Genomic DNA, 20,072 nt, shown 5'->3' with positions numbered 1-20,072 from the left:
AATTAGTTAGATTAAGATTAGGATCTTTCTGTGGTTGGGCAGGCACAGTTGACAATATGAGCAAGCTATTTCTGGAAAAGTCTTTGCAGAGGAAAAGTGAGGAGACTGGGGGTTTCAATGTCACCCTAATTTTTTTTTTCATTTAATACCAGGGATTGAACCACTTAGCCCCATCCCCAGCCCTTTTGTATTTTATTTAGAGATAGGGTCTCTCTGATTTTCTGAGGGCCTCACTAAGTTGCTAAGGCTGTCCTTGAATTTATGATCCTCCTGCCTCAGCCTCCCAAGCTGCTGGGATGACAGGCAGGCACCACCATGCCCGGCTAATGTCACATTCAAATTTAAGGTGACTTGAAATGGGCATGAATGGCCAGACCTTTGTGTGCACAGGTAGACAGGTACTCTGTCCATGAACAGTCTTCTCAACACCCAGGCACTACCACATAGCACTGCCAGGCTAGCAAAGATGCAGTTCACTGGGAAGTCCCCAAACCTAATGGGGCCAGGATGCTAACCCACATCAAAGAGTACAGTTGCTCCTCTTGTGTAATAAACCCCTTCCAGCAAACATCGTCCACATTTTAAGAGCAAAGTTCACTCTGATTCAGGTGGCTTTCTCCCTTTGTAGCTTTTTCGGCAAGTGACCCTTGGCCTGGTTGTTCATTAATACATAATCAGAACCTTAAAAGCATTGTTTCGCCTTCTAGGGAGGCTGTGGCCAATTTAATGCAGCTGATATTATCCCTGGGAGTGGGAGAACCACCTTGAACCCAGCAGAGAACTCAAGAGATGCACAGTCTAGAGGGTGTCAGTGTATGTACACACACACACACACACACACACACACACACACGGTGAAATATTTCGCAAGATGTTTTTGATTTCCCCAGATGGCAAAGGAACAAAATGAAATCAGTTATCTCACCATAGACATTGACTGGGTATTTCTTTCCCTTTAATCCTTTCAACACCAAAGGACTTCTCGCTTTTAAAACCTTTACAGGTACCGGATGCTATGGTGCACACCTGTCATCCCAGCAGCTTGGGAGGCTGAGGCAGGAGGGTCGAAAATTCAAATCCAGCCTCAGCAACTTGGTAAGGCCCTAAGCGACTCAAGGAGACCCTGTCTCTAAATAAAATACAAAAAAGGCTGGGGATGGGGCTCAGTGGTTAAGTGTCACTGGGTTCAATCCCCAGTATCAATCAATCAATCAATCAATCAATAAGTAAATAAGTAAGTAAGTAAATAAATAAATAAATAAAACCTGGACAGGAAGTGGTAATTTCGGTGGTAGGAAAATAAATGACTGAGAAATGCCACCTTCCGGTGTCAGAACTGTCTGTGAGACTCCCTTTCCATGTGTGCGCTACTTTTACTTTTCGAGTCAGACACACACAGTGACAACTCGCTTTTGAGACCCATGTTTACTCTGCTGAAAGGCACACTCTAAACACAGGCCTGTCTGTCAGAGGGGAGCAGCTTATAGGCCAACATTGTTTATGCTCCAAGTAGGTTTGACAGAAAAAACACATCAATTTGTTTTAAAATAATTTCCATTTGCTGGAAGATGTTCCTGAAGGGTTCTCAGCCACACTAAACTGCTCTGAATCCTACCAGCTGTAGGTACCCAGCACACTGGGCCACAGACAGGGCAGCCAGGGCATGGTAGCCAAGCCGGCTGTGCAAGGGCTCAGGCAGCCTGGGAGAGCCCCAGAGCCCGAGAGCCACTGCAATATTCTCCTCCAGAACTCATAATCAGGATGGGATGAAGAGTCAAAAACATAGGCCATGTCCACTGGAAGCAGTTTTCCATGGAATCACACCTGCACTTGCCCAGGAATGCCTCAGCCCTAGTCCTGGAGGTATAAACTCCTACTCATGCTCAAAGTCACACCAAGGTCATTTATCAAACAGAGCATCAAAAAAAAAAAAGGAAACTCAAAACGAATGCATGTGGGTAACCTGTGAAAAGTTTTCAGCCAAAGAAATGCAGATGAACCCAAAGCAATCTTTATACACCACATGGGTACATGGTTACAGGAATAGAAAGCAGCATCTCATGTTGGTGAGGGTGTGAGAAAGGCAAGCACAGGTTCACATGTGAATTGAATGCCTTTTGGCGGGGAGCAAAGTGACAGCAGAAGTCTGAAGAATTTGCATATCCAGAGCACTCTAAACTTGGTAACTTAACCTAAGGAAAGAAATGCATAAACATTATGCATATAAGGATATCTGACAAAGTGTTAGGGAAAAACTAACTTAAAATGCTCAATATCAGTGAGATTTTAATTAAAACTTAAATCAGCCAGGTGCAGCAGCACATGCCTATAATCCAAGTGGTTCAGAGGCTAAAGAAGAAAGATCACAAGTTCAAACCCAGCCTCAGCAATTTAGTGAGACCTTGTCTCAAAATAAAAAATAAAAAGGGCTAGGGATCAGGCTCAGTGGTTAAGTGCCTCTTGGCTCAATTACTGATATCAAAGACACACACACACACACACACACACACACACACACACACAGAGACAGAGAGAGAGAGAGAGAGAGAGAGAGAGAGAGAGAGAGAGAGAGAGAGAGAGAGAGAGACTGACTTAAAGACTTAAACCATCCCTTTATAAACATTTAAGCCTGGAGAAAATATTCCTGATACTTAGTCTTTAAAATATAGAACTTCAAGCCTATCATGGTGGCACACACCTGTCATCTCAGTGACTTGGAGGCTGAGGCAGGAGGATCACAAATTTAAGGGCAGCCTTAGCTACTTAGCAAGACATTGTCTCAAAATAAAAAAATAAGGGAAGGGCTGGGATAGCACACTTACCTAGCATGTGTGAGGCACTGGGTTCGAGTCTCAGCACCACATATAAATAAATAATGTTCTATCAACAACTAAAAAAATAAAAAATAAAAAAGGTTGGGGATGTAGTTCAGTGGTAGAGTACCCCTGGGTTCAATCCCCAGTACTGCAAAACTACTTGTTTGTTTGCTTATAGCTTCGAACAAGTATTCAACCAGAGCCACTACTAGAGATTTATACAATAAAGTGAAAATAATGATCACTAGTTAATGGGATCAATGAGTCTTTTTTCTGTTATAGCCTTCTCCTTATTCAATAAATACCTAACATTTATCTCAGATAAAAGTAACTAAACCTCCGAACTGGAGTAATGGGTCCATAGCACAAAGCTTCCTCCCACCCCAACCCTGCAAACTAGTTCAGCTCCCCAGGTACAAAGGCCTCCCTGCAGAACCACAGCCCAAGACTTCAGTGACCATTAAAAGCAACATTTGAGAAGGGGCAGAGCCCAGCTCTCCAACTGCTCTTCCTTAGCTTCTCTGGGCGACAACCCAGGGAGGATCCACACTGAGCCAAGTCAGCAATGATCCTGCTTCTGTGGAGGAAGAGGCCATGTGCCTCACCTCTGAGATCCACAGAAGAGGGGCCAGGTTTACACGCTGATCCGCCCTGAACCCTCCTGCTGCAGAGATTTCCATAAATCAGTACTTTGGCTCTGTCAACTGAGGGCACAGTCACCCACCCTGAGCACTAAACAACTACCTCTGGTCAAGGAGAGCAGTCATTCCCTCTGCCAGCAGAAAACAGTGAGAAAAAAACTACCTTGGCCTGGTCATCATACTTGTCAAAGTAGAGGTCTTAGCAAAGGCACACACTAGGTGTTGGGCGGTCCCACTGCCAAAACACCTCACAGGTTCCTAGGGGACTGTCTCCCCAACTCTCCCAGCCCTTGCCCACTCTCCTATTGCTGCCCACGATCTGTGGTTCCCATATGGGCATCCCATCCTGGCTCCAACCTCACATAGCTGGTATTCCCCAGTCTCCCTGGTATCTGGGTCCAGACTCTCCTCTTCCTACAAGAATATCAGATATTGGATTTGGTCCCAGTTGAGGCTGTGTTCCATCATGTGAGCTCTTAGCTTCATCACTGTGCAAAGACTCTTTTTCCACACAAGTTCGCACGACTTTTGGCTGGCTAAGAATTTTCAGGCGACACTTTTGTAATGAGTACACTTTCCTTCCTTCCGATCTCTCCCCAGTGAGCATTCCTCGCACCCTTGTCCTAGTTCTTTTATGGCAGTTTCCCTCCTTATGGCTGAGAGGACTTAGTGACACCTGGATTCACACGTTCTCCTTAATCACCAACACACTGCAGAATTTTCCAAAGGGCCATATATGCTCCTGGAAGTTGGTGGTGGAAATAGTTCTCCATCCATTAATCACTACTCACTCACTAATGTCCTTGTGTCCTTGACAAAGGCTCTCCCTTTCCTCGTTTTCCTAAATAGAAATCCTCTTGCATCTTGGATGAAGAGGGTTATACATTGTGCAGAGGTTGTTGGTCCACTGAGCATCTTAGAGACTGTTCTTTATGGAGCCTAATGATCCTCATTGGGGAATGAGGCCAGGGTCCTAACTGTGGTTAGTGTGAGGACACCAAGGGTTCAGAAGAGGGAAAGAAGGACAAGGGAAACTCAAATGTCCCTTCATGGCCCCTGGAGTTAGAGGACTTACCTCTTTGCACCTGGGATCAGGAGACCTCATTTCCTCAAGGACATGCACACTCAGATGTAAATCTTGAGTGTGGGTTCCTTTCTGGGGTCCAGGGCTGTTGTTAGCCACCAGGAATGACAGTGCTCTCCATGCTGAGTGGAGCCATTTTTGCCAGGAAAGGGAGCCCATGGTCACGCCTTGTGCAAAGCATCGCACGCCAGGGGCTCCCATCCCTACATTCCTGTCCTGAAAGGAAGCCACTCAGAGGCAAGGTGGGTCCAACCACCTCCCATGTGTTCACTCAGCACTGTGTTCCGGCATCACCCCAGTTAACAGTCCTGATGGGATTGGATGTGGCTCAGAATGTCACCCTCATGAGCTCTACCCTGCTACAGCTGCAGTTCTGAAGTGGGAGAAACTCAAAACCTCGAAACACATGCACATGAAAGAAAAGAGCAAGAGCCAGAGCCCAAACAGGCCAGGTGTGGCAAAGACAGCTGGAGTGCCTAGGTTGGGACTCAGAATTATGTCAGTGGGGTGGCATTGCTGCTGGCACCAGCATGATAATAGAGAGCCAGTCCTGCTCAATTTGGGGAGCAGTGTGTTGGGGAAGGCAGCAGAAATTGAGAGGCAGGATTGAGTTTGGACCTAGGAGGAGGTTGGGTAAAAGGCCAGTGTGGGTTGGAGGGCCTGGGCAGATAGAGAGAGGCCGGGGCACACCCCAAAGCCTGGAGACTACACTTGATGTCCAGGGTTGTGAAACACTGCCTCCCCTCTTACTCACAACTGAGAGCAAGAGGCATTGATGAGTTCAGTTTGTGTGCAGCTGCATCCAAGGTGGCTCGGCTAGGTACCTCTGTTTCCTTGACTCAGGAGGCTGGGAGTCCATGCTCCACTGAGTCTCAGCTGGGAGGATCAGAATCTGAGTTTATGCCTGTGTTCCTAGTAGGATCCATGTTGGCTGAGCCTCAGTGTTTTTGTAATGAGAGGATGGGTGACTGTCATGTCTTTATCACAGGACACACTTGCTAAATGGATTTGTTTGCTCTGAGGAGGAAAGAGAGGGGGGAGTGGTGCTGGAGACAGGGATGCAGACAGGGGTCATGGACTTGGCATAACTCGGTCTTGGAGATGATATCCCATCACCTGTACCCACTTCAATTCCCATGAATCAGGAGGCTGAGCCCCCTTGAGGTGAGGGGTGAACCGGTTCTGGGCAGCAGGATGCTGTGGTACCTCGGAGTCTCTGTGAGACCCCAACACTAGACACACTTGGCCCTTTTGAAATCTTAGGAGAAGCTTTGGGAAGTTGTATGGCAGAGGGGAGCAGCCTCTGCATCTCAGTGCCCTCCAACTTGCCATGGTGTAGAGAGGGAACTGCAGCCAGGATAGGACGGACATTGGCCACGTCCCTGTGTGGGACACAGGCGTGATTGAGTTAGGGTGCATTATTTTTCTCTCTCCTTCTTCTGATTGTCCCATCTCTACATTTGTGGTTTAGCCACCTGTGAGTCCCATCTCTGGTTTCAGAGAGAATAGAGGGTGTTATGGGCCAATAGACACAATAAACCCTAGAGATTAGATGCTACCTTACTTTCCAGAAAAGATTGGGCACACCATGAGTTGCACAATGATGGGACCAGGGTCCAAAAGCTGCTGAGAGGGAAGGACTGGTTGTGAATGCATTTTTGAAGTCTCCAAGCTGGAACTCTAGTGGCACCAAGCAGGGCAGATGCTGGTGGGGATGTTTTGGTAGTTGTTGGTGAACACATACGCACCTGAGATGGGTAGGCATGGAGGAGAAATCAGCAGCCCACAGGGCTTTTGAAAGTGGTCTTATGTGAAAAGAGGCTCAGGTATGGGCACAGGAAATGACATCATTGCCTTGACAATGGATCAAACAGAACATGGAACCCTGGTATCCAGGCACCCACTTCACTGACCAAGCCATCCGAGCTCATTTGGTTGGAGAAACTGGAGTGAGAAGGATGTTCCCCTGTCCTTGCAAACAATGCCGAGCCTCAGGCTCCCAGGAATCTCAGGGGGGCCAACTAGCCCTTTTGTGGATACACTGGGTGAGGCTTCATCTTAGACGCCAGATCCTCTGGCGATTGTCGCAGAGGAGCACAAGAGTAACAGTGAGTAAGACAGGGCAGGTGAGCCCAGCAGGCCCTCTAGTCTGATCCCTGATGAATGGCCCAGGACTCCTATTCTGACTGTGTGTGTGTGTGTGTGTGTGTGTGTGTGTGTGTGTGTGTGTGTGTACTGATGGGAACTGTCCCATTGTGCTTTGACTCTAGTGTATTGGCACAAGTCATTTTTCTGTTTGTCACCATTTCCATTTTGAACCCACCATTCTTGGTCCCAACCCAGGGTGAAAATGATCAGAACACGGAGGAGCCCTTCAGCATACAAAGCCTTGAACCTTACAGGCAGGGCCAGCTTAGGAATGAGCTCCTGCCTGACATTGGTGGGAGGAACCTACATTTCAGCAGCAACATGGGGTTAATCTCCTGGGATTTCATCCCCACCCAGCACGTGCTGGATCTCTTGTTCCCAAGGTAAGCACCAGACCACCAAGCCCAAGTGTTTAGCCCCCTCATGCCTGGATCTTGGGGCTGCCATGTACCTCTCAGGGACCCAAAGGTTTGTAATACCTAATGAGATAGAGGACCACACTCATAGTGGAAAGTCAGCCCCGAATGGGACGAGTCCTGGAGGTGCCTGCCACAGCCTTGCAAGGGCAGTGAACTCCCCTCTCAGGGAGAGAAACCATCCTGACTCCAGCTGATCCACAGAGGTCTGTGGAGCAGTCCCCACACACTGGGCACCGCAGCTCAATGGTGCGCACTGAGCTCATTCCCAGGTGGACTCAGCGAGGCCAGGTGGTCTTTCTGGTGTGATGTTGGCTTTGTGAAGAACGTAGATCTGTGCCAGAGGCGTCTCAAAACTCGGGCCTTGGGAAAAGCACTTTTGGATTAATAAAGACATGTTAGTTTCCATAGTGGGACAGAGCGTCCTAGCTGGGACATAGCTGGACAGGGGCTTTGGACATGGCAGCTCCCACACCCAGAGATATGTGGGAATCAGCAGTTTGGGCTCATTCACTGATGAACACAGAGAAAGCACCCACTGTGTGAAGACACGTTTCATAATTCAGTGAAAAATGGGGTGCAAATGACTGCCATTGTGTCCCTTTTCATGGGGGTCAGGCTAAAACCACAGGTGCCATGAGTACATATCCTACATGTGAATGCATTCCTGACTCCATGAGGCATAACTGCATGTTGTCCTCTTCAGTGACTGTGGTGGACCCCTGGACCAACTTCAACATGGAATGGGCTTGGGGTCAAGAGGGTGGGCTCCTGTTTCCACAATAGGGACCTGCAAGGTGATTTGACTTGGGAAGGCTGAGGAAAGACTGCTCTCCCCAATTCTGTTTTCTGCCTGCAGTGTAAGGTGTGGGGCTTCAACAGTAGGAGGGGTAAGGCGGGGAGTTGTAGGTAGTCATGGTCCTCTGGGAGAGCCCCTGGGACAATAGATACCCCCACACCACACCTTCCTGTCCTCCCCCATGGCCACAGAGATGTGGTCTGCACTCATGGGAAAAGAGAGGTCCACTGCTATTCAAGGGGACTCAGTGAGAGCTCACAGGAAATGAGGTAGCACTGCAGCCCACGCCAGGGGAGGAGTTGTCTCTTGAGCCCTGAGAAGAGTGGGCAGGAGGACAGACACTCCTGGAAGGTGCATTCCAGGTTGGAGAGCAGGTAGCCAAGAGGAAGAAGAGTGTCAGGCCTGCCAAGAGGAGGGGAGAGCTGGTCAAACCATGGATCTAGCGCTCCTTCATTGAAGGTTCTTTGCCTGTGGCGACCTGTCCTGTCCCTGCCTGTACAGCCACTGTGACTTGTCTGGGGTGGACTGGTGTGTTCAGAGCCAGGGATGGTTCAGGAGTGTAGGGTCAGAGGTTTGCTCTGGAGGCCGTGGAAAAGGCAAGGCCAGGGTTTTGCTGACTCCACACCTGCCTCCCCACAGTGCCTCACCTTCCTTCCTGCGGACCTGGGTGAACTTCTTCATCGAGGCTTCCCATCAGCCTCCAGGCTCTCTGAGTCTGCAGCTGCTGCTGCCGTATATGTATCTCTTCCTGGAGCACCAAGCACACCACCTCCTGGCCCCAACTGAAGATGGCATATCAAGCCAGGCAGAGCCTGAGAGCCAGGCGGACTGTGGTGAGTACCTAAGGGTATATGAGGAAAGGTCCGACTGCTGTCCCACTGCAGGGAGTCTGTATGCCTGATTTTGGGCTGGAAATTAGGATAAGCCTTTGTTCACTCAGGAAGTGACCCCAGTCTGCAAAGAGGCCCTGTGTGGGCTAAGGGCCTGAGTTCTTCCTGGGAGCAGGGGTATTGTCTGTCTGTGCGAAGGTCAGGGCAAGGCAGTCATGTTGGCATCTTTTCTCCTCTAGCTACAAGCTCAGTTCCTGTCACGGCTCCTAAGCCAACCCCAGAGCCAGAGCCTTCTCCCTGGGAAGGGGCAGAGCTGGAGTCCAGGACATCAGGGGTCTCCACTCGGTACTCCCCACGGCCCCAGTACAACAGGCGGGTGAGAGGCAGGTGCCTCATTCACGTCTACCTGGAAAACGAAAGGACAACACAGTATCAGAGCATCCTGGTGAGTCTTCGAGCAGGGGAGTCTCCTGGGAGCCCACACTGGAGAAGACCGAGTCCACAGCAAACACCTTGGACTAGGCCTGTCTTCTTGAACTGGAGCTTCTGGAAGGTCAGGAAGGAGAGCAGAAAGTGAGGAAGAGAGAGGCGGGAGAGCATCAGCATGCCAGGTCTGGGTGCGAGTGGGCCTGCATGTTTTTGGGTGTGCAGGTCAGAAGTGCAGGAGTGAGTGCTGGGTTCAGAGGAGGTCAGAGAAATATCGAGGGTGCAGGCCGTCCTCTACTGACCTTGGTATTGAGGAGGAGTATATTGAATCATGGAGGTTGAAGAAGAGGAGTTGGCAGTCATTTTCTTGTGTGTGAGAGGGGATATGTTGCTGGTTGAAGGGAAGGGAGCCATTGTAGAATGATTAGGGTGGGTAGGTGTGGGTCACAGACAACTGGGGGCCTTGGAGGGGCCCATTAGTGTCCTAGTTTGCATGTATATGAATAGAGATTCAGCCGCTCTCTCTGCAGAATTTTCCTGGGTGTGGAGTATCCATCATGAGACTCTGGTGTTCACCTCCAGGGGAGCCATGTTGAACCACTGCACCTGCTGGGTCCGAACCTCCTGATACCCCAGAAAGCACTGACACTCTCGAGCCCAGCAACTTCCATGCCTATCATTAAAGAGTCCTAGTGTGTGTTGTGCCCTGGCTGTCAGGACCAAAGCACCTAGGGCTTGTGCCTGGTCCACACAAAAATGCAGCTGCATCCCAGACCAGAGCAGGGATATGGAAGTCCACTGGACCATTCCTCCCATATTGATGGGACTAGAGTGTGTCTGTACAAAGCCTTTTGGTCCTTATTCCCTTGTCCCTGTAGGGCATAGCAGGTTGAAGCAAACTTTTGTACCAAGATTGGACTAGAGGCTAATAAAAAGACCCCACATGATCACATGAAGGCCTCAGGTAGCAGGGTATCAAGATGGTGCCCTTGTGTTGAGAGCTCACTTGTCTCTGATTGTCCTTGAGCACTGTCCTCTGGGTAGCTACTCCCAAATTCCCTCTCTGATGAGCTTTCTCCAACCCTGCTCAGGTGACCTGCCAGGACACGACTCCAGTCATCATCCGCAGGGCCTTAGATGCACACTTGCTCCAGCAGGAGGATCCAGAAAACTACGAGCTTCTGCAAATTGTCTCGAACCATCAGAGTAAGTGGAATCATCAGAGGGTAGGGAGCAGTGAGTCACAGTGGGCTCACGATAACTGGGAGCCAAAACACAGTGTGCGTTGGCCCAATGCCCAGGAAGAGTATGGTGGGACTTGTGCACAAAACAAAGTGTAATGATGGGGCATAAATCTGCAGGTTCTTCATGTTCCCCAGGGGCTGTGGACCTGCCTATCATGTTTTCTTTCCTTGGCCTGAGGAGGCATTGCAAAGCTATTATCCATGAGGGGCCAAGAAGAGAGGCTTCTTTGTCTTGTGTCAAAGAAGACAGACAACCACAGGGTGCCTACTTTGGCAGCCTTTCCTGACCTAGATGAGTACATGAGAAAAGCAGTTCAATGAAGAATCATTTCTGGCTTCCAATCTTTCTATTCACTGCAAACTGAGTCCATTTAGGACCAGAGGCCATTTCTAGAGAGAAGTGTGTGGTAGAATAGAACCCTCCACAGCTTGTAAACTCTTCTTAGAGAGAGAGAGAGAGAGAGAGAGAGAGAGAGAGAGAGAGAGAGAGAGAGAGAGAGAGAGAGAGAAGAGAGAAGAGAGAAGAGAGGGGAGAGGGGAGAGGGGAGAGGGGAGAGGGGAGAGGGGAGAGGGGAGAGGGGAGAGGGAGGAGGAGGAGGAGGAGGAGAAAAATGAAAATAAGTTGAAGGAGGAGACAATGAATAAGAAGGTCAAGATGACTATAAGAAGAAGCATGAGAAGAAGATGAAGAAGAACAAGAACAAGAAGGAGAAACACAAGCCGAACAAGAAGTATAACAATAAATTGATTAAAAATGTGAATGAGAATTATACTCATGAGGAGGAAATGCAGAAGTGGGGAACTCAAAAGAAATATATTGCTCTGGATGGCACAGCCCTGCTGTGGACATCCTCCACCCACGCTCAACACACCCCCAAACCATACCCCTCAAATTAGTGTAGCCTTGTATGAGTGGATGAATCCACTGGCAAGGTGGAGGCACCCACCATCAAGTGATTCCCCCAAACCCATGTGATCATTGCTGCAGTGGGGAGAAAACCTTCAACACATGAGTCTTTGGGGACCAATCCAGATACAAAGTCTAGCTGTTTCTCATTGGTGGGTCCAACGTGAACTAAGAGGTTCTGGGGTGCGAGGGGCTATTTCCTTGAAAGGTGTTCCTGTAGTGGACCTCCTGTGCATAGAGGGTCCTCAGGGAGGAATCAGTGGGGAGTCTTTGGTGGAACAGTAGCTGGATTTGGGGGCTCTCAGGTCTGTGTGTGAGATCTGAGCTGGCAGAGGCTCTCAGTTGTGGGGGATGTTGGGTAGTATATTCCTTGAGTGTCACCTACCACGCCCCTGCCCCTGCCTCTCCAGAGCTGAGGATCCCTGCTGATGGAAAAGTATATTACGCCCTGGATGGAGGAGTGAATTATAACTTTCTTCTTTGGGAAACAGATGCCAGCAAGTCGTTGAAGGTCAAGCCAAAGGAGGTAAACAGCCACCTTCTTCAGTCTTTACTCCTGGTGCCACTCCACATCCTCCAATGGGACAAGAACCTCAGGTTCTGGATGGATGTTGTAGAACGCCCACAGAGCCAACTGCCAGGCTGGGTGGGGTGCAGTTGCTGGGTTTTGCTGATGTTGTCATCTCCCACAGTTCTTGGAGCCTTCTGTGGCAGTGGCATCCAGGATCCCAGCAGCTGTGAGCAGCAGCTCTACAGTGGCTGCAGGATCATTGCCCCAGGCCACCCAAAGCAATGAGTGGTGCATGAGAAAAGTCACCAGTAGCAGCTCCTCTCTGCTTCACTCCAGTGAGCAGGTGGAAGACAGCCGCTTTGTTCACGTCCTCCTAGAGGGACAGAGCCTGAGGGAGACAAAGCGCATCCTGGTAAGCCCGACAGCAGGGCTGCCTCCTGGGTGTCCACACAGTGGAAGGCAGGAGACACAGCCAACCCCGGGGCTGTGGTAGGAAATAGAGAGAGGTCCGTCTTAAGGGCTTGACCTGAGGAGGAAGAGCATCAGCATGCCCAGCTCTAGCGGTGAGTTGGCCTGTGTACTGTCGGTTTTGCAGGCCAGAAGTGCAGAAGGAAGTGCTGTGGACAGATAAAGGCAGAGACATGTCCAGGGTGCAGGCTGCAGTGCCTACAACTTGGTATTCTTAATGAGTGAGGTTGGAGCAGAGGAGGTGGCAGTGACTTGTCACATGTGTAGGAGGGGATGTGTTCCTGGTGGCAGGGAAGAGAACCTCCTTAGCATGACTAGGTGTAGGAATTTGGGGTCGGGATCACCTGGGGGGTCATGCCAAAGGTTTGGAATGTCAGCCTTTGCAGGTATGTGAATAGGGAGCTAAAGGGGTTCTTGGCAGTATTTCTATGGATGTGCAGTAGACACGCTAATGCTACAGGTGTCCAGCTGCAGAGGAGACATGTTCAGTGACTGCCAGTGCTGAGTCAAGTACATCATTACAACCAGACTCGCACCGAGCTTCCAGAGGCCAGGGCCTATCAAAGCTATCATGAAGCACTCAAGTGCACACTCTTGTATCTGAGTCTGTTTTGTGTAGTGGCATAAAGGACCAAAATTTTCAGTGCATTTGCCTCTTCCACCCACAAAGGCAGCCTGCATCCCAGAGCACACTTTGTGTGCAGATCCCTTGCCCATTGATGCCATCTCAGTGAGATGAGAGTGTGTCTGTGCATAGGCAGTTTGGTCCTTTGACCTGAGTGGAATGTGGCTCCCCAGGGGGAGGGGAGATGGCAGGTACAGGCAGATATTTGTACCAGGATTGTTCTAGTAGCACATTGCAAGAACCCAGGGGGTATATGGAGGCCACACTCAGGTAGCAGGATAACAAGATTGTGCCCTTGTATATGTAGCTGAGATTTCTCCTGAATGTTTGACCACAGTCTTCTGGGTAGCTCCTCTAAAAGCCATTCTCTGATGATATTTGTCCCACCCTGATCCAGGTGACCTGTCAGGAGACAGTGACAAGCCTCATCCACAGGGCCTTGGACCAAAATATGTTGCAGCATGAGGATGTGGACAACTTTGAGCTGCTGAGAATGATGTCTGAGAATGAGAGTAAGTAGGACAATCAGACAGGGGGGAGACATGATCCACAGTGGGCTCAGGATAACTCACAGCCAAGAGAAAGTGGACCTTGGCCCCCAAATACCAAAGTGTGGTGGGCCTGGTGCAGGAAACCAAGTGCAGTGATGGGTGTGTCCAATGTGGAGGGGCTCAATGAGGCCCCAGGGGGCTGCTGGACCTCCCTAAATGTGTTCTCCCCTGGACCTGGTCTGGCAATGCAAAGCTAATATCAATGAGAGCAAGGCAGAGAGAGGCTCAATCCATCATCAGTTTGGTTTATGGCTCACTGATAAGGATGCCTTCAAATGAAGAGGAGGAGAACATGGGCCCTGATTGGATCAGCATTGCTGTGGACGGAAGCAGCACAGGTTCTGATCCATGGCCAGGATATGAAAAGTCCTGCCTACACAAGAATGTCAGGATTGCAGCAACTGGGAACAGGACTCAGTGAAGAGGAAGTCAAGGCCAGGGGACAGCCTGTTTGGGTTCTTTTGGGAACAATTCCAAGTCCTCTGTGCCTGGGTGCCCATCTACTGAAGATATCAGAATGGCCAGGTTATTATTCCTTCCAGTAACAAAGAAGGGCTCTGAAGAACATAGGCCACAATGCTGAGCTGTCCACAATGCCAGTGCTCTTTCCTTTCTTGTGAGCCAGACACTCCTAGCCTCCACCATCCCAACTTGTCCACAATAGAACCCACCATCTGTCGGGCACGTAAGTGAGTTTTCCCATTTTCACACACCGCCTCATTTGGGTTGGCTCTGTCTCACACATGAGGAAGACTGAGGTGCAAGGAGCTGGGCAAGGGGCAGTGTCTGTGAATCTCAGGGACTTGGGAGGCAGCGCAGGAGGATGGGGATTTCCAAACAGCCTCAGAAACTTAGGGAGACCCTGTACCCAAGTAAAAAGGCCTGGAAATGGTCTCAGTGCTTAGGTGCCTCTGGTTTTATCCCTGGTAAAAAATTAAGTCAATCAATAAGAAATTACCAAACTGAGAATCTACGAAGGTGATTTCAGAATCAGACTTTCAACCCAAGCATCAGTTGAGAGCAAGCTCCAGACCAGGGGAGGTTTGTGTGTAACAGACGTCAAAAGGGAGGACTACCGGGGGCCTGGAACCCACTAGGTGTGATGGCATCTATGCCTTATGGCAGGAGGGTGGCAGTGATGCTGGCCCTCTCCTAGATTTTGGAAACCTTGTTTTCATTGGGGAAGCTTTATGGAGGTGGAATCTATTTTAGCAATCCTGGTCCAGATGAGGTGCTGACTACCACAGGTAGAAGCCTATCCAGAATGTGGTGTCTGTTATCCAGTCTTTCCTGACTGTGACAATGACAAAAAAAGGAAGTCACTTGTCTTTGGTCTTGGTTTCACTCCCAGCCATTGATTGAGAACTGATTTCATCTTGGACTACTGAACAGAAGCTGCATCTGGGCAGAAGAGTGTGATAGATTTGAACTCTTCAGAGGACGCCCCACCATTGCCAGAGAAAGAAGGAGAAGGAGGAGGAGGAGAAAGAGACACTCCCGAGTGGGTAGAGGATCACACGATGAAGATCAGGAGGAAGAAGAAGAAAAAGCAGGAGATGAAACAAAAGGAAGGGTGGAGGGAGATACACAAGAAGAAGAACAAGAAGGAATCATGTAAAAACAAGAAAAAGACCCAGAAAGAACTACAAGAAGATGCAGGACAGAAAGAAGAGCAAGAAGTAGAACAAGAACCAGAATACAAGTACCAAGCAGACAGCTCATGATGAGAAACAAGGGGAAGGAGAGCGAACCTAGAAAACGATAGAGTTCTCCAGGGAACCACCCTGTTGAAGTCCTCCCATATCCATGCCCAACACACCTCTGATGGATACCACCTCCCCTCCGCGTATTCATCCATGAGTGGATTCATCCAGGGCAAGGGGATGAATTCGCCCACCATCCAATGCTTCCCTGAATGCCCATGTGTGAGCATGGCTGCCCTGGGGAGAAAGGCCTAAGCACAGGAGCCTTTGCCAATCCTGATGCACAGCCTAGCAGTGTCCCTTTGGCAGATCCAACCTGCACTGAGAAGTTCTGGGGCCCAAGGTGCTGTTTCCATTGCCAGGTGCTCTTTTGGTTTAGAATCCTGTACATCATCTTCTCCAGGGAAGAATCACTGAGGGAGTCTTTGGTGGCACTGTAGCTGGATAGGAGGGCTCTCAATTCTGGTGCAGGCTCGCCCTGGCGGAGACTCTCAGGGGGTGTGGGTGTTTTGTGGTATAATCCTTGAGTGCCACCTAACAATTCTGTCCACTTCGCTCTGCAGAAATCAAGGTCCCTGACCACTCACTCGTGTATCTGTCCATGAATCCGGGAATAAAATATTTCATTGTGAGGAAACGCCCCAAAGTCAAGGGAAAGGAGGTAAACACCTACCTTATTCAAGCTGTACTTGTACTGCCATTCCACTCCCACCTGGGGAAATAAGAAGCCTCATCACCTAGACATATGTGCTAGGAGCCCATAGAGCCAACCGACAGGCTGGGTGGCTTTCTGTTTCTGGGTTTGCTGATGTTCCATCCCCCACAGTTCTCAGAATCAACCTGCAAGTCCTCCAGGCCGCTTTCCCACAAGCAGGTGGGAGATACCTGCTTAATTCACGTCCACTTAGAAACACAAAGTCCAAAGATGGCCAAGAAGGTCCTGGTAAGCCTGGGATCAGGGGTGTCCCCTGGTGCTTACACCTGGGTGGGGAGCAGACACTGGTCCAATACCATGGAATACTCATGCCCTCTTGCATTGGAGCTTCTGGAAGATCAGGAGGATAGATGGGAATCAAGAAGGGAGGGGTCAGTGTGAAGGGCTGGAGTTGAGATGAGGGAGAGCAGCAGCTTGTCCACCACCATGTCTGAGGGAATCTGTGTGTCGGAAGGCAGCATGCAGTCCAGAAGGGCAGAGGCGGGTATGGGTGACAGATGAGAACAGGAAAGGACCTAGGTTGCAGGTTCCCCTGTATGGGATGTTGACGTCTATGGAGGAGGACATCAGTGTGAGGTTCTGCATGTTCCTTGAACAAGGAGCTGAGAGGGTCTCTCTGCAGAGTCGATATGGATGTGGAGCAAGCACACTAAATGTCCAGGTAACCCAATGACCACCCTTGCCGGATGAGGTGCCCTCCTACACCCCAGCCAGCACTGAGCCTCTGGAGGCAAGGAGCTCTCGTGACTGTCTTTCGTCACTCCTGTGTGTGGTCATGTTTCTGGGTCTGTATTTGTTCCTGGAATCCAGACCAAAGCCTCTAGGTTTTGTGCCTAGGCCATTCCCAATGCCACCTGCATCCTCGGGCAGACCTGGGATCTTGGAGGCTATTGTCCCATTCCTCCCAACTTTTGGGATGAGATTGCATCTGTATGCAGGTAGTGGGGTCCTTTCACTTCGAGAGGAGTGCAGCTCCACAAAGAGCAATGGCAGGTCCAGGAAGTCCTATGTACAAGGATTTGGCTAGTAACCTATGGGAAGAGACCACCCGATGAGCAGGAGGCCAGCTTTAGGTAGTAGGGTCATGGATGTTGCCCTTGTATTTAGAGTGGAGGTGCCTCCAGAATGCCCCTGCCCACTGTCCTTGAGTAGTCACTTCAAGGCCCATTTCCTGAAGGCCTGTCTCCCATGCTGCTCCAGGTGACCTGCCACGATAGGGCTCCTGTCGTCATCCGCAGGGCCCTCGAGCTACACTTGCTTACTCAGGAGAAGCCGGAGGAATATGAGCTGGGCCAAATCATCTCTCACCGTCAGAGTAAGTGGGACAATCAGATGGCAGGGAGCAAGGGTCAGGATTTGGACTCAAGTTAACTCTTAGCACCAAAGAGTAGTCTCTGACGCCCAAAAACACTCCAACAGGGTGTGTTGGGGCTCGTGCACAAAGCCAACTACACTTCTGCTGGTGGAAGGTCTCGAGGTCCAATGGTATACCCCAGTGGATATTGTGGCTCCCCACCAGGTGCCTCCCCTGGACATGAACAGGCATCTAAAGCTGACATCAGTGAGGAGTGAGGAGAAAAGCCTCTTTCCAGGAGCAGTATGGTTCTGTGGTCTGGGATAGGAGTGGTTTCAGAGGAACATGGGAATGCATGGGCTAAAGAGGGAACTGGCATTTTTGTGGATTGAAGCAGTAGGATTGAAAGCCTTCTGTATGATCAGAAAACCACTGCCTGGGCAGAGAATTGCCAGGATTCTAACAAGCAGTAACAGGATGAAATTGGGAAAAAAAACACAGCCTGGGGGACAGCCTGAATCATCTGTGTTTGGGCAAATTCCCTGGTTGTCTGTACCTGAGTCCACCTGCCAAGGAGTGATCACAATAGCCAGGTTATGATCCAAAATTAAAGTCAGATGGGGGCTTCCTGAGCACGTAGCCACAGAGCTCATCTGATAATAATGCCAGCACTTTTTCGTTGGTTGACTGGTTGGTTTTTGTGAGCCAAACACCACAGCAGCCATTATCCCAGCCTATGTATGCTGAAGACCACCATCCCTATGAGTTCTAGGATCAATTTTCTCCTATATTAACCTACTGTTAGGTTAGTAGAATCTATGGAAGAGGAAGTCTGTCTGGGACCTTGGTAGCCTTAGAAATTCATAGCAGAGATCCCCACATCCAACCCAGAAGGGATGGAGAACAGGCTCTAGGTTAGAGGAGGGTGACAGGAAACAGGTGTTCAGAGGAAGGAGAAGCTGGCTGTTGTATTCCCCCACCCAGGGTCATGGCACCACTGGGCCATACACCATGTTGGAGGGAAGCATTCCCTTTGCTGGTCTTTGGAACCATTGTTCTCAATAGGGCAGCATTTGGAATGTGGCCTCCATTCTCTGAGGCTGGTCCACATGGAGGTGGGCTCCACCAACACAGAAGCATGGCTCTAATGTGGTATCCGTGCTGGGTAGCCTGTCCTCACTGTGGCCATACTTGAGGAAAATAACTCAGAAGAGGAATCCTAGGCCTTTTTCTCCGGGTTTCATAGCTTTCTCTTTGGTTGTGCACTGAGGCTGTCCATAAAGCTCTAGTGTGTGGCAGTGGAGAGCACCTCAGCCCTTGCCACAAAGGCATAGAGTGGGAGAGAGGGAACGAGGCTGGCAGAGAGGGAGAGAGAGAAATATGGAGAGGAGAAGGAGGACCTCTACATGGAGAATGAGGATTCAGTGGAGCCAATAGAAACAAGGTATTTTTTCCCAGGGCGCAACCCTGTTTAGGTCTTCCTCCAACCATGCTCAACCTTTCTTCCAGTCCCTCCCACCTCCTAGTAGAGTATTTATCTTGAATAAGAATTTCATGTTGACATCAGAGCACTCACCATCCAATGCTTCCCTCCAAACCCACCTGTGAAGATGGCTCATGTGGGGTCTGAATCTTCGGCACAGGAGCCTTTTGTGGGAGATTTCAGATGTAAATCTAGTGGTGTGCTTTGGCAGATGCAAGAGGACCTGGGATGTTCTGAAGTCCAAAGCCTTTGGTAGGAACAGACATTAGGTCTGTTGAAGTACTCTGCCTAGTTCTTCCTCAGGGAGGACTGTGGAGGTGGTCTTTGTTGGTATTGGTGCTGAATTGGAGAGCTCCCAGGTATGTGGCTCTGGCCTTTTATGGCACAGGCTCTCAGATGTTGGGGTGTCCTAGGGAGCACCTCCTGAGCCACCTTATTTTGTACACCCCTCTCTCCCCAGAGCTGAGGATTCCAGCGCAGGCCAACGTATTTTATGCAAAGAACCCTCACACAGAATTCAACTTTGTGCTGAGGAAAAGGAGCCTCTCCCAAAAGAATGATGAGTGGATCCAGCCTCAACCTCCCTCTCATCCTACAAAGAAGGCTGCAGCCCTCCTGAGGATGCTTGCAAAACCATTCTGCTGCTGTGTGCCTGGGCGGGGCTGAGGCAGCCCAGGAATATTTACATTGATTACTATTTGCTTCAAAGTTTGAATCTATAGTTTGCCATTGTCCTTGACCTTGTTTAGTAACACAGTTGTTACTCTATCCTGTATTTGTTGTTTCCATTAATATATTATTATTTTAAAATATATATGTTTTTGTTACCTGATCTACAGTGATGATTTGAGTATACTAAATGTAGCAGTGATTCCTAAAGGACACATCCAAACCAACAGGAAGGAATGTTTCCTTGTATCAGCAAGAAGTTTGGTTTTTAGGAGTTTGGCAGATGGCATTATCTGAGTCAGTTTTCCAATGGGGACAATGAAGTATCGGCTATCATGGTACAAACAGAAACAAAGACACACAAACACACACTAGAGAACACACACACACAAACACTAGCACACACACACACACTAGAGCACACACACACACACACACACACACACACACACACACTAGAGCGCACACACACACACAATGAGAGATAGATAAACTGTTGGAGTTGGTCTCTTCTGAAATACTTTGGAGACATGGTTCTGATTTCTCCCATTTTGGAGTATTTTCAATTGCATAAGGTGTCCTGCAAATGAATCCCATGTCTGAAGAAGACATGCATGTGTACTTCCCATGCCACTTTCCACATAAACAGAAGGTCATGTCATGTAATATTTTTCATGGAGCTGTGTTTTGACTGTGAACCATCCCTTGAGGTCAGCTGTGGAATTTTCCACTGGTAGCATTA

The 20,072-nt window shown here is 49.5% G+C and overlaps 1 protein-coding gene across 1 annotated transcript; it reads left to right on the top strand.

The window, feature by feature from the left end:
• Positions 1-6,746: 6,746 nt before the first annotated feature.
• Positions 6,747-19,589, top strand: LOC144372776 (uncharacterized). Its single transcript, XM_078036029.1, has 10 exons — positions 6,747-7,072; positions 8,544-8,737; positions 8,974-9,179; positions 10,252-10,366; positions 11,722-11,837; positions 12,004-12,234; positions 13,313-13,427; positions 15,733-16,112; positions 17,085-17,199; positions 19,122-19,589. The coding sequence occupies exons 1-8, from the start codon at positions 6,780-6,782 to the stop codon at positions 15,891-15,893; spliced, it is 1,431 nt and encodes a 476-aa protein (XP_077892155.1). The 5' UTR covers positions 6,747-6,779; the 3' UTR covers positions 15,894-16,112; positions 17,085-17,199; positions 19,122-19,589.
• Positions 19,590-20,072: the final 483 nt, after the last annotated feature.

Source organism: Ictidomys tridecemlineatus, unplaced genomic scaffold (assembly GCF_052094955.1).
Source record: "Ictidomys tridecemlineatus isolate mIctTri1 unplaced genomic scaffold, mIctTri1.hap1 Scaffold_162, whole genome shotgun sequence".
Lineage (NCBI taxonomy): Eukaryota > Metazoa > Chordata > Mammalia > Rodentia > Sciuridae > Ictidomys > Ictidomys tridecemlineatus.
This window is presented reverse-complemented; position numbering and strand designations above follow the sequence as displayed.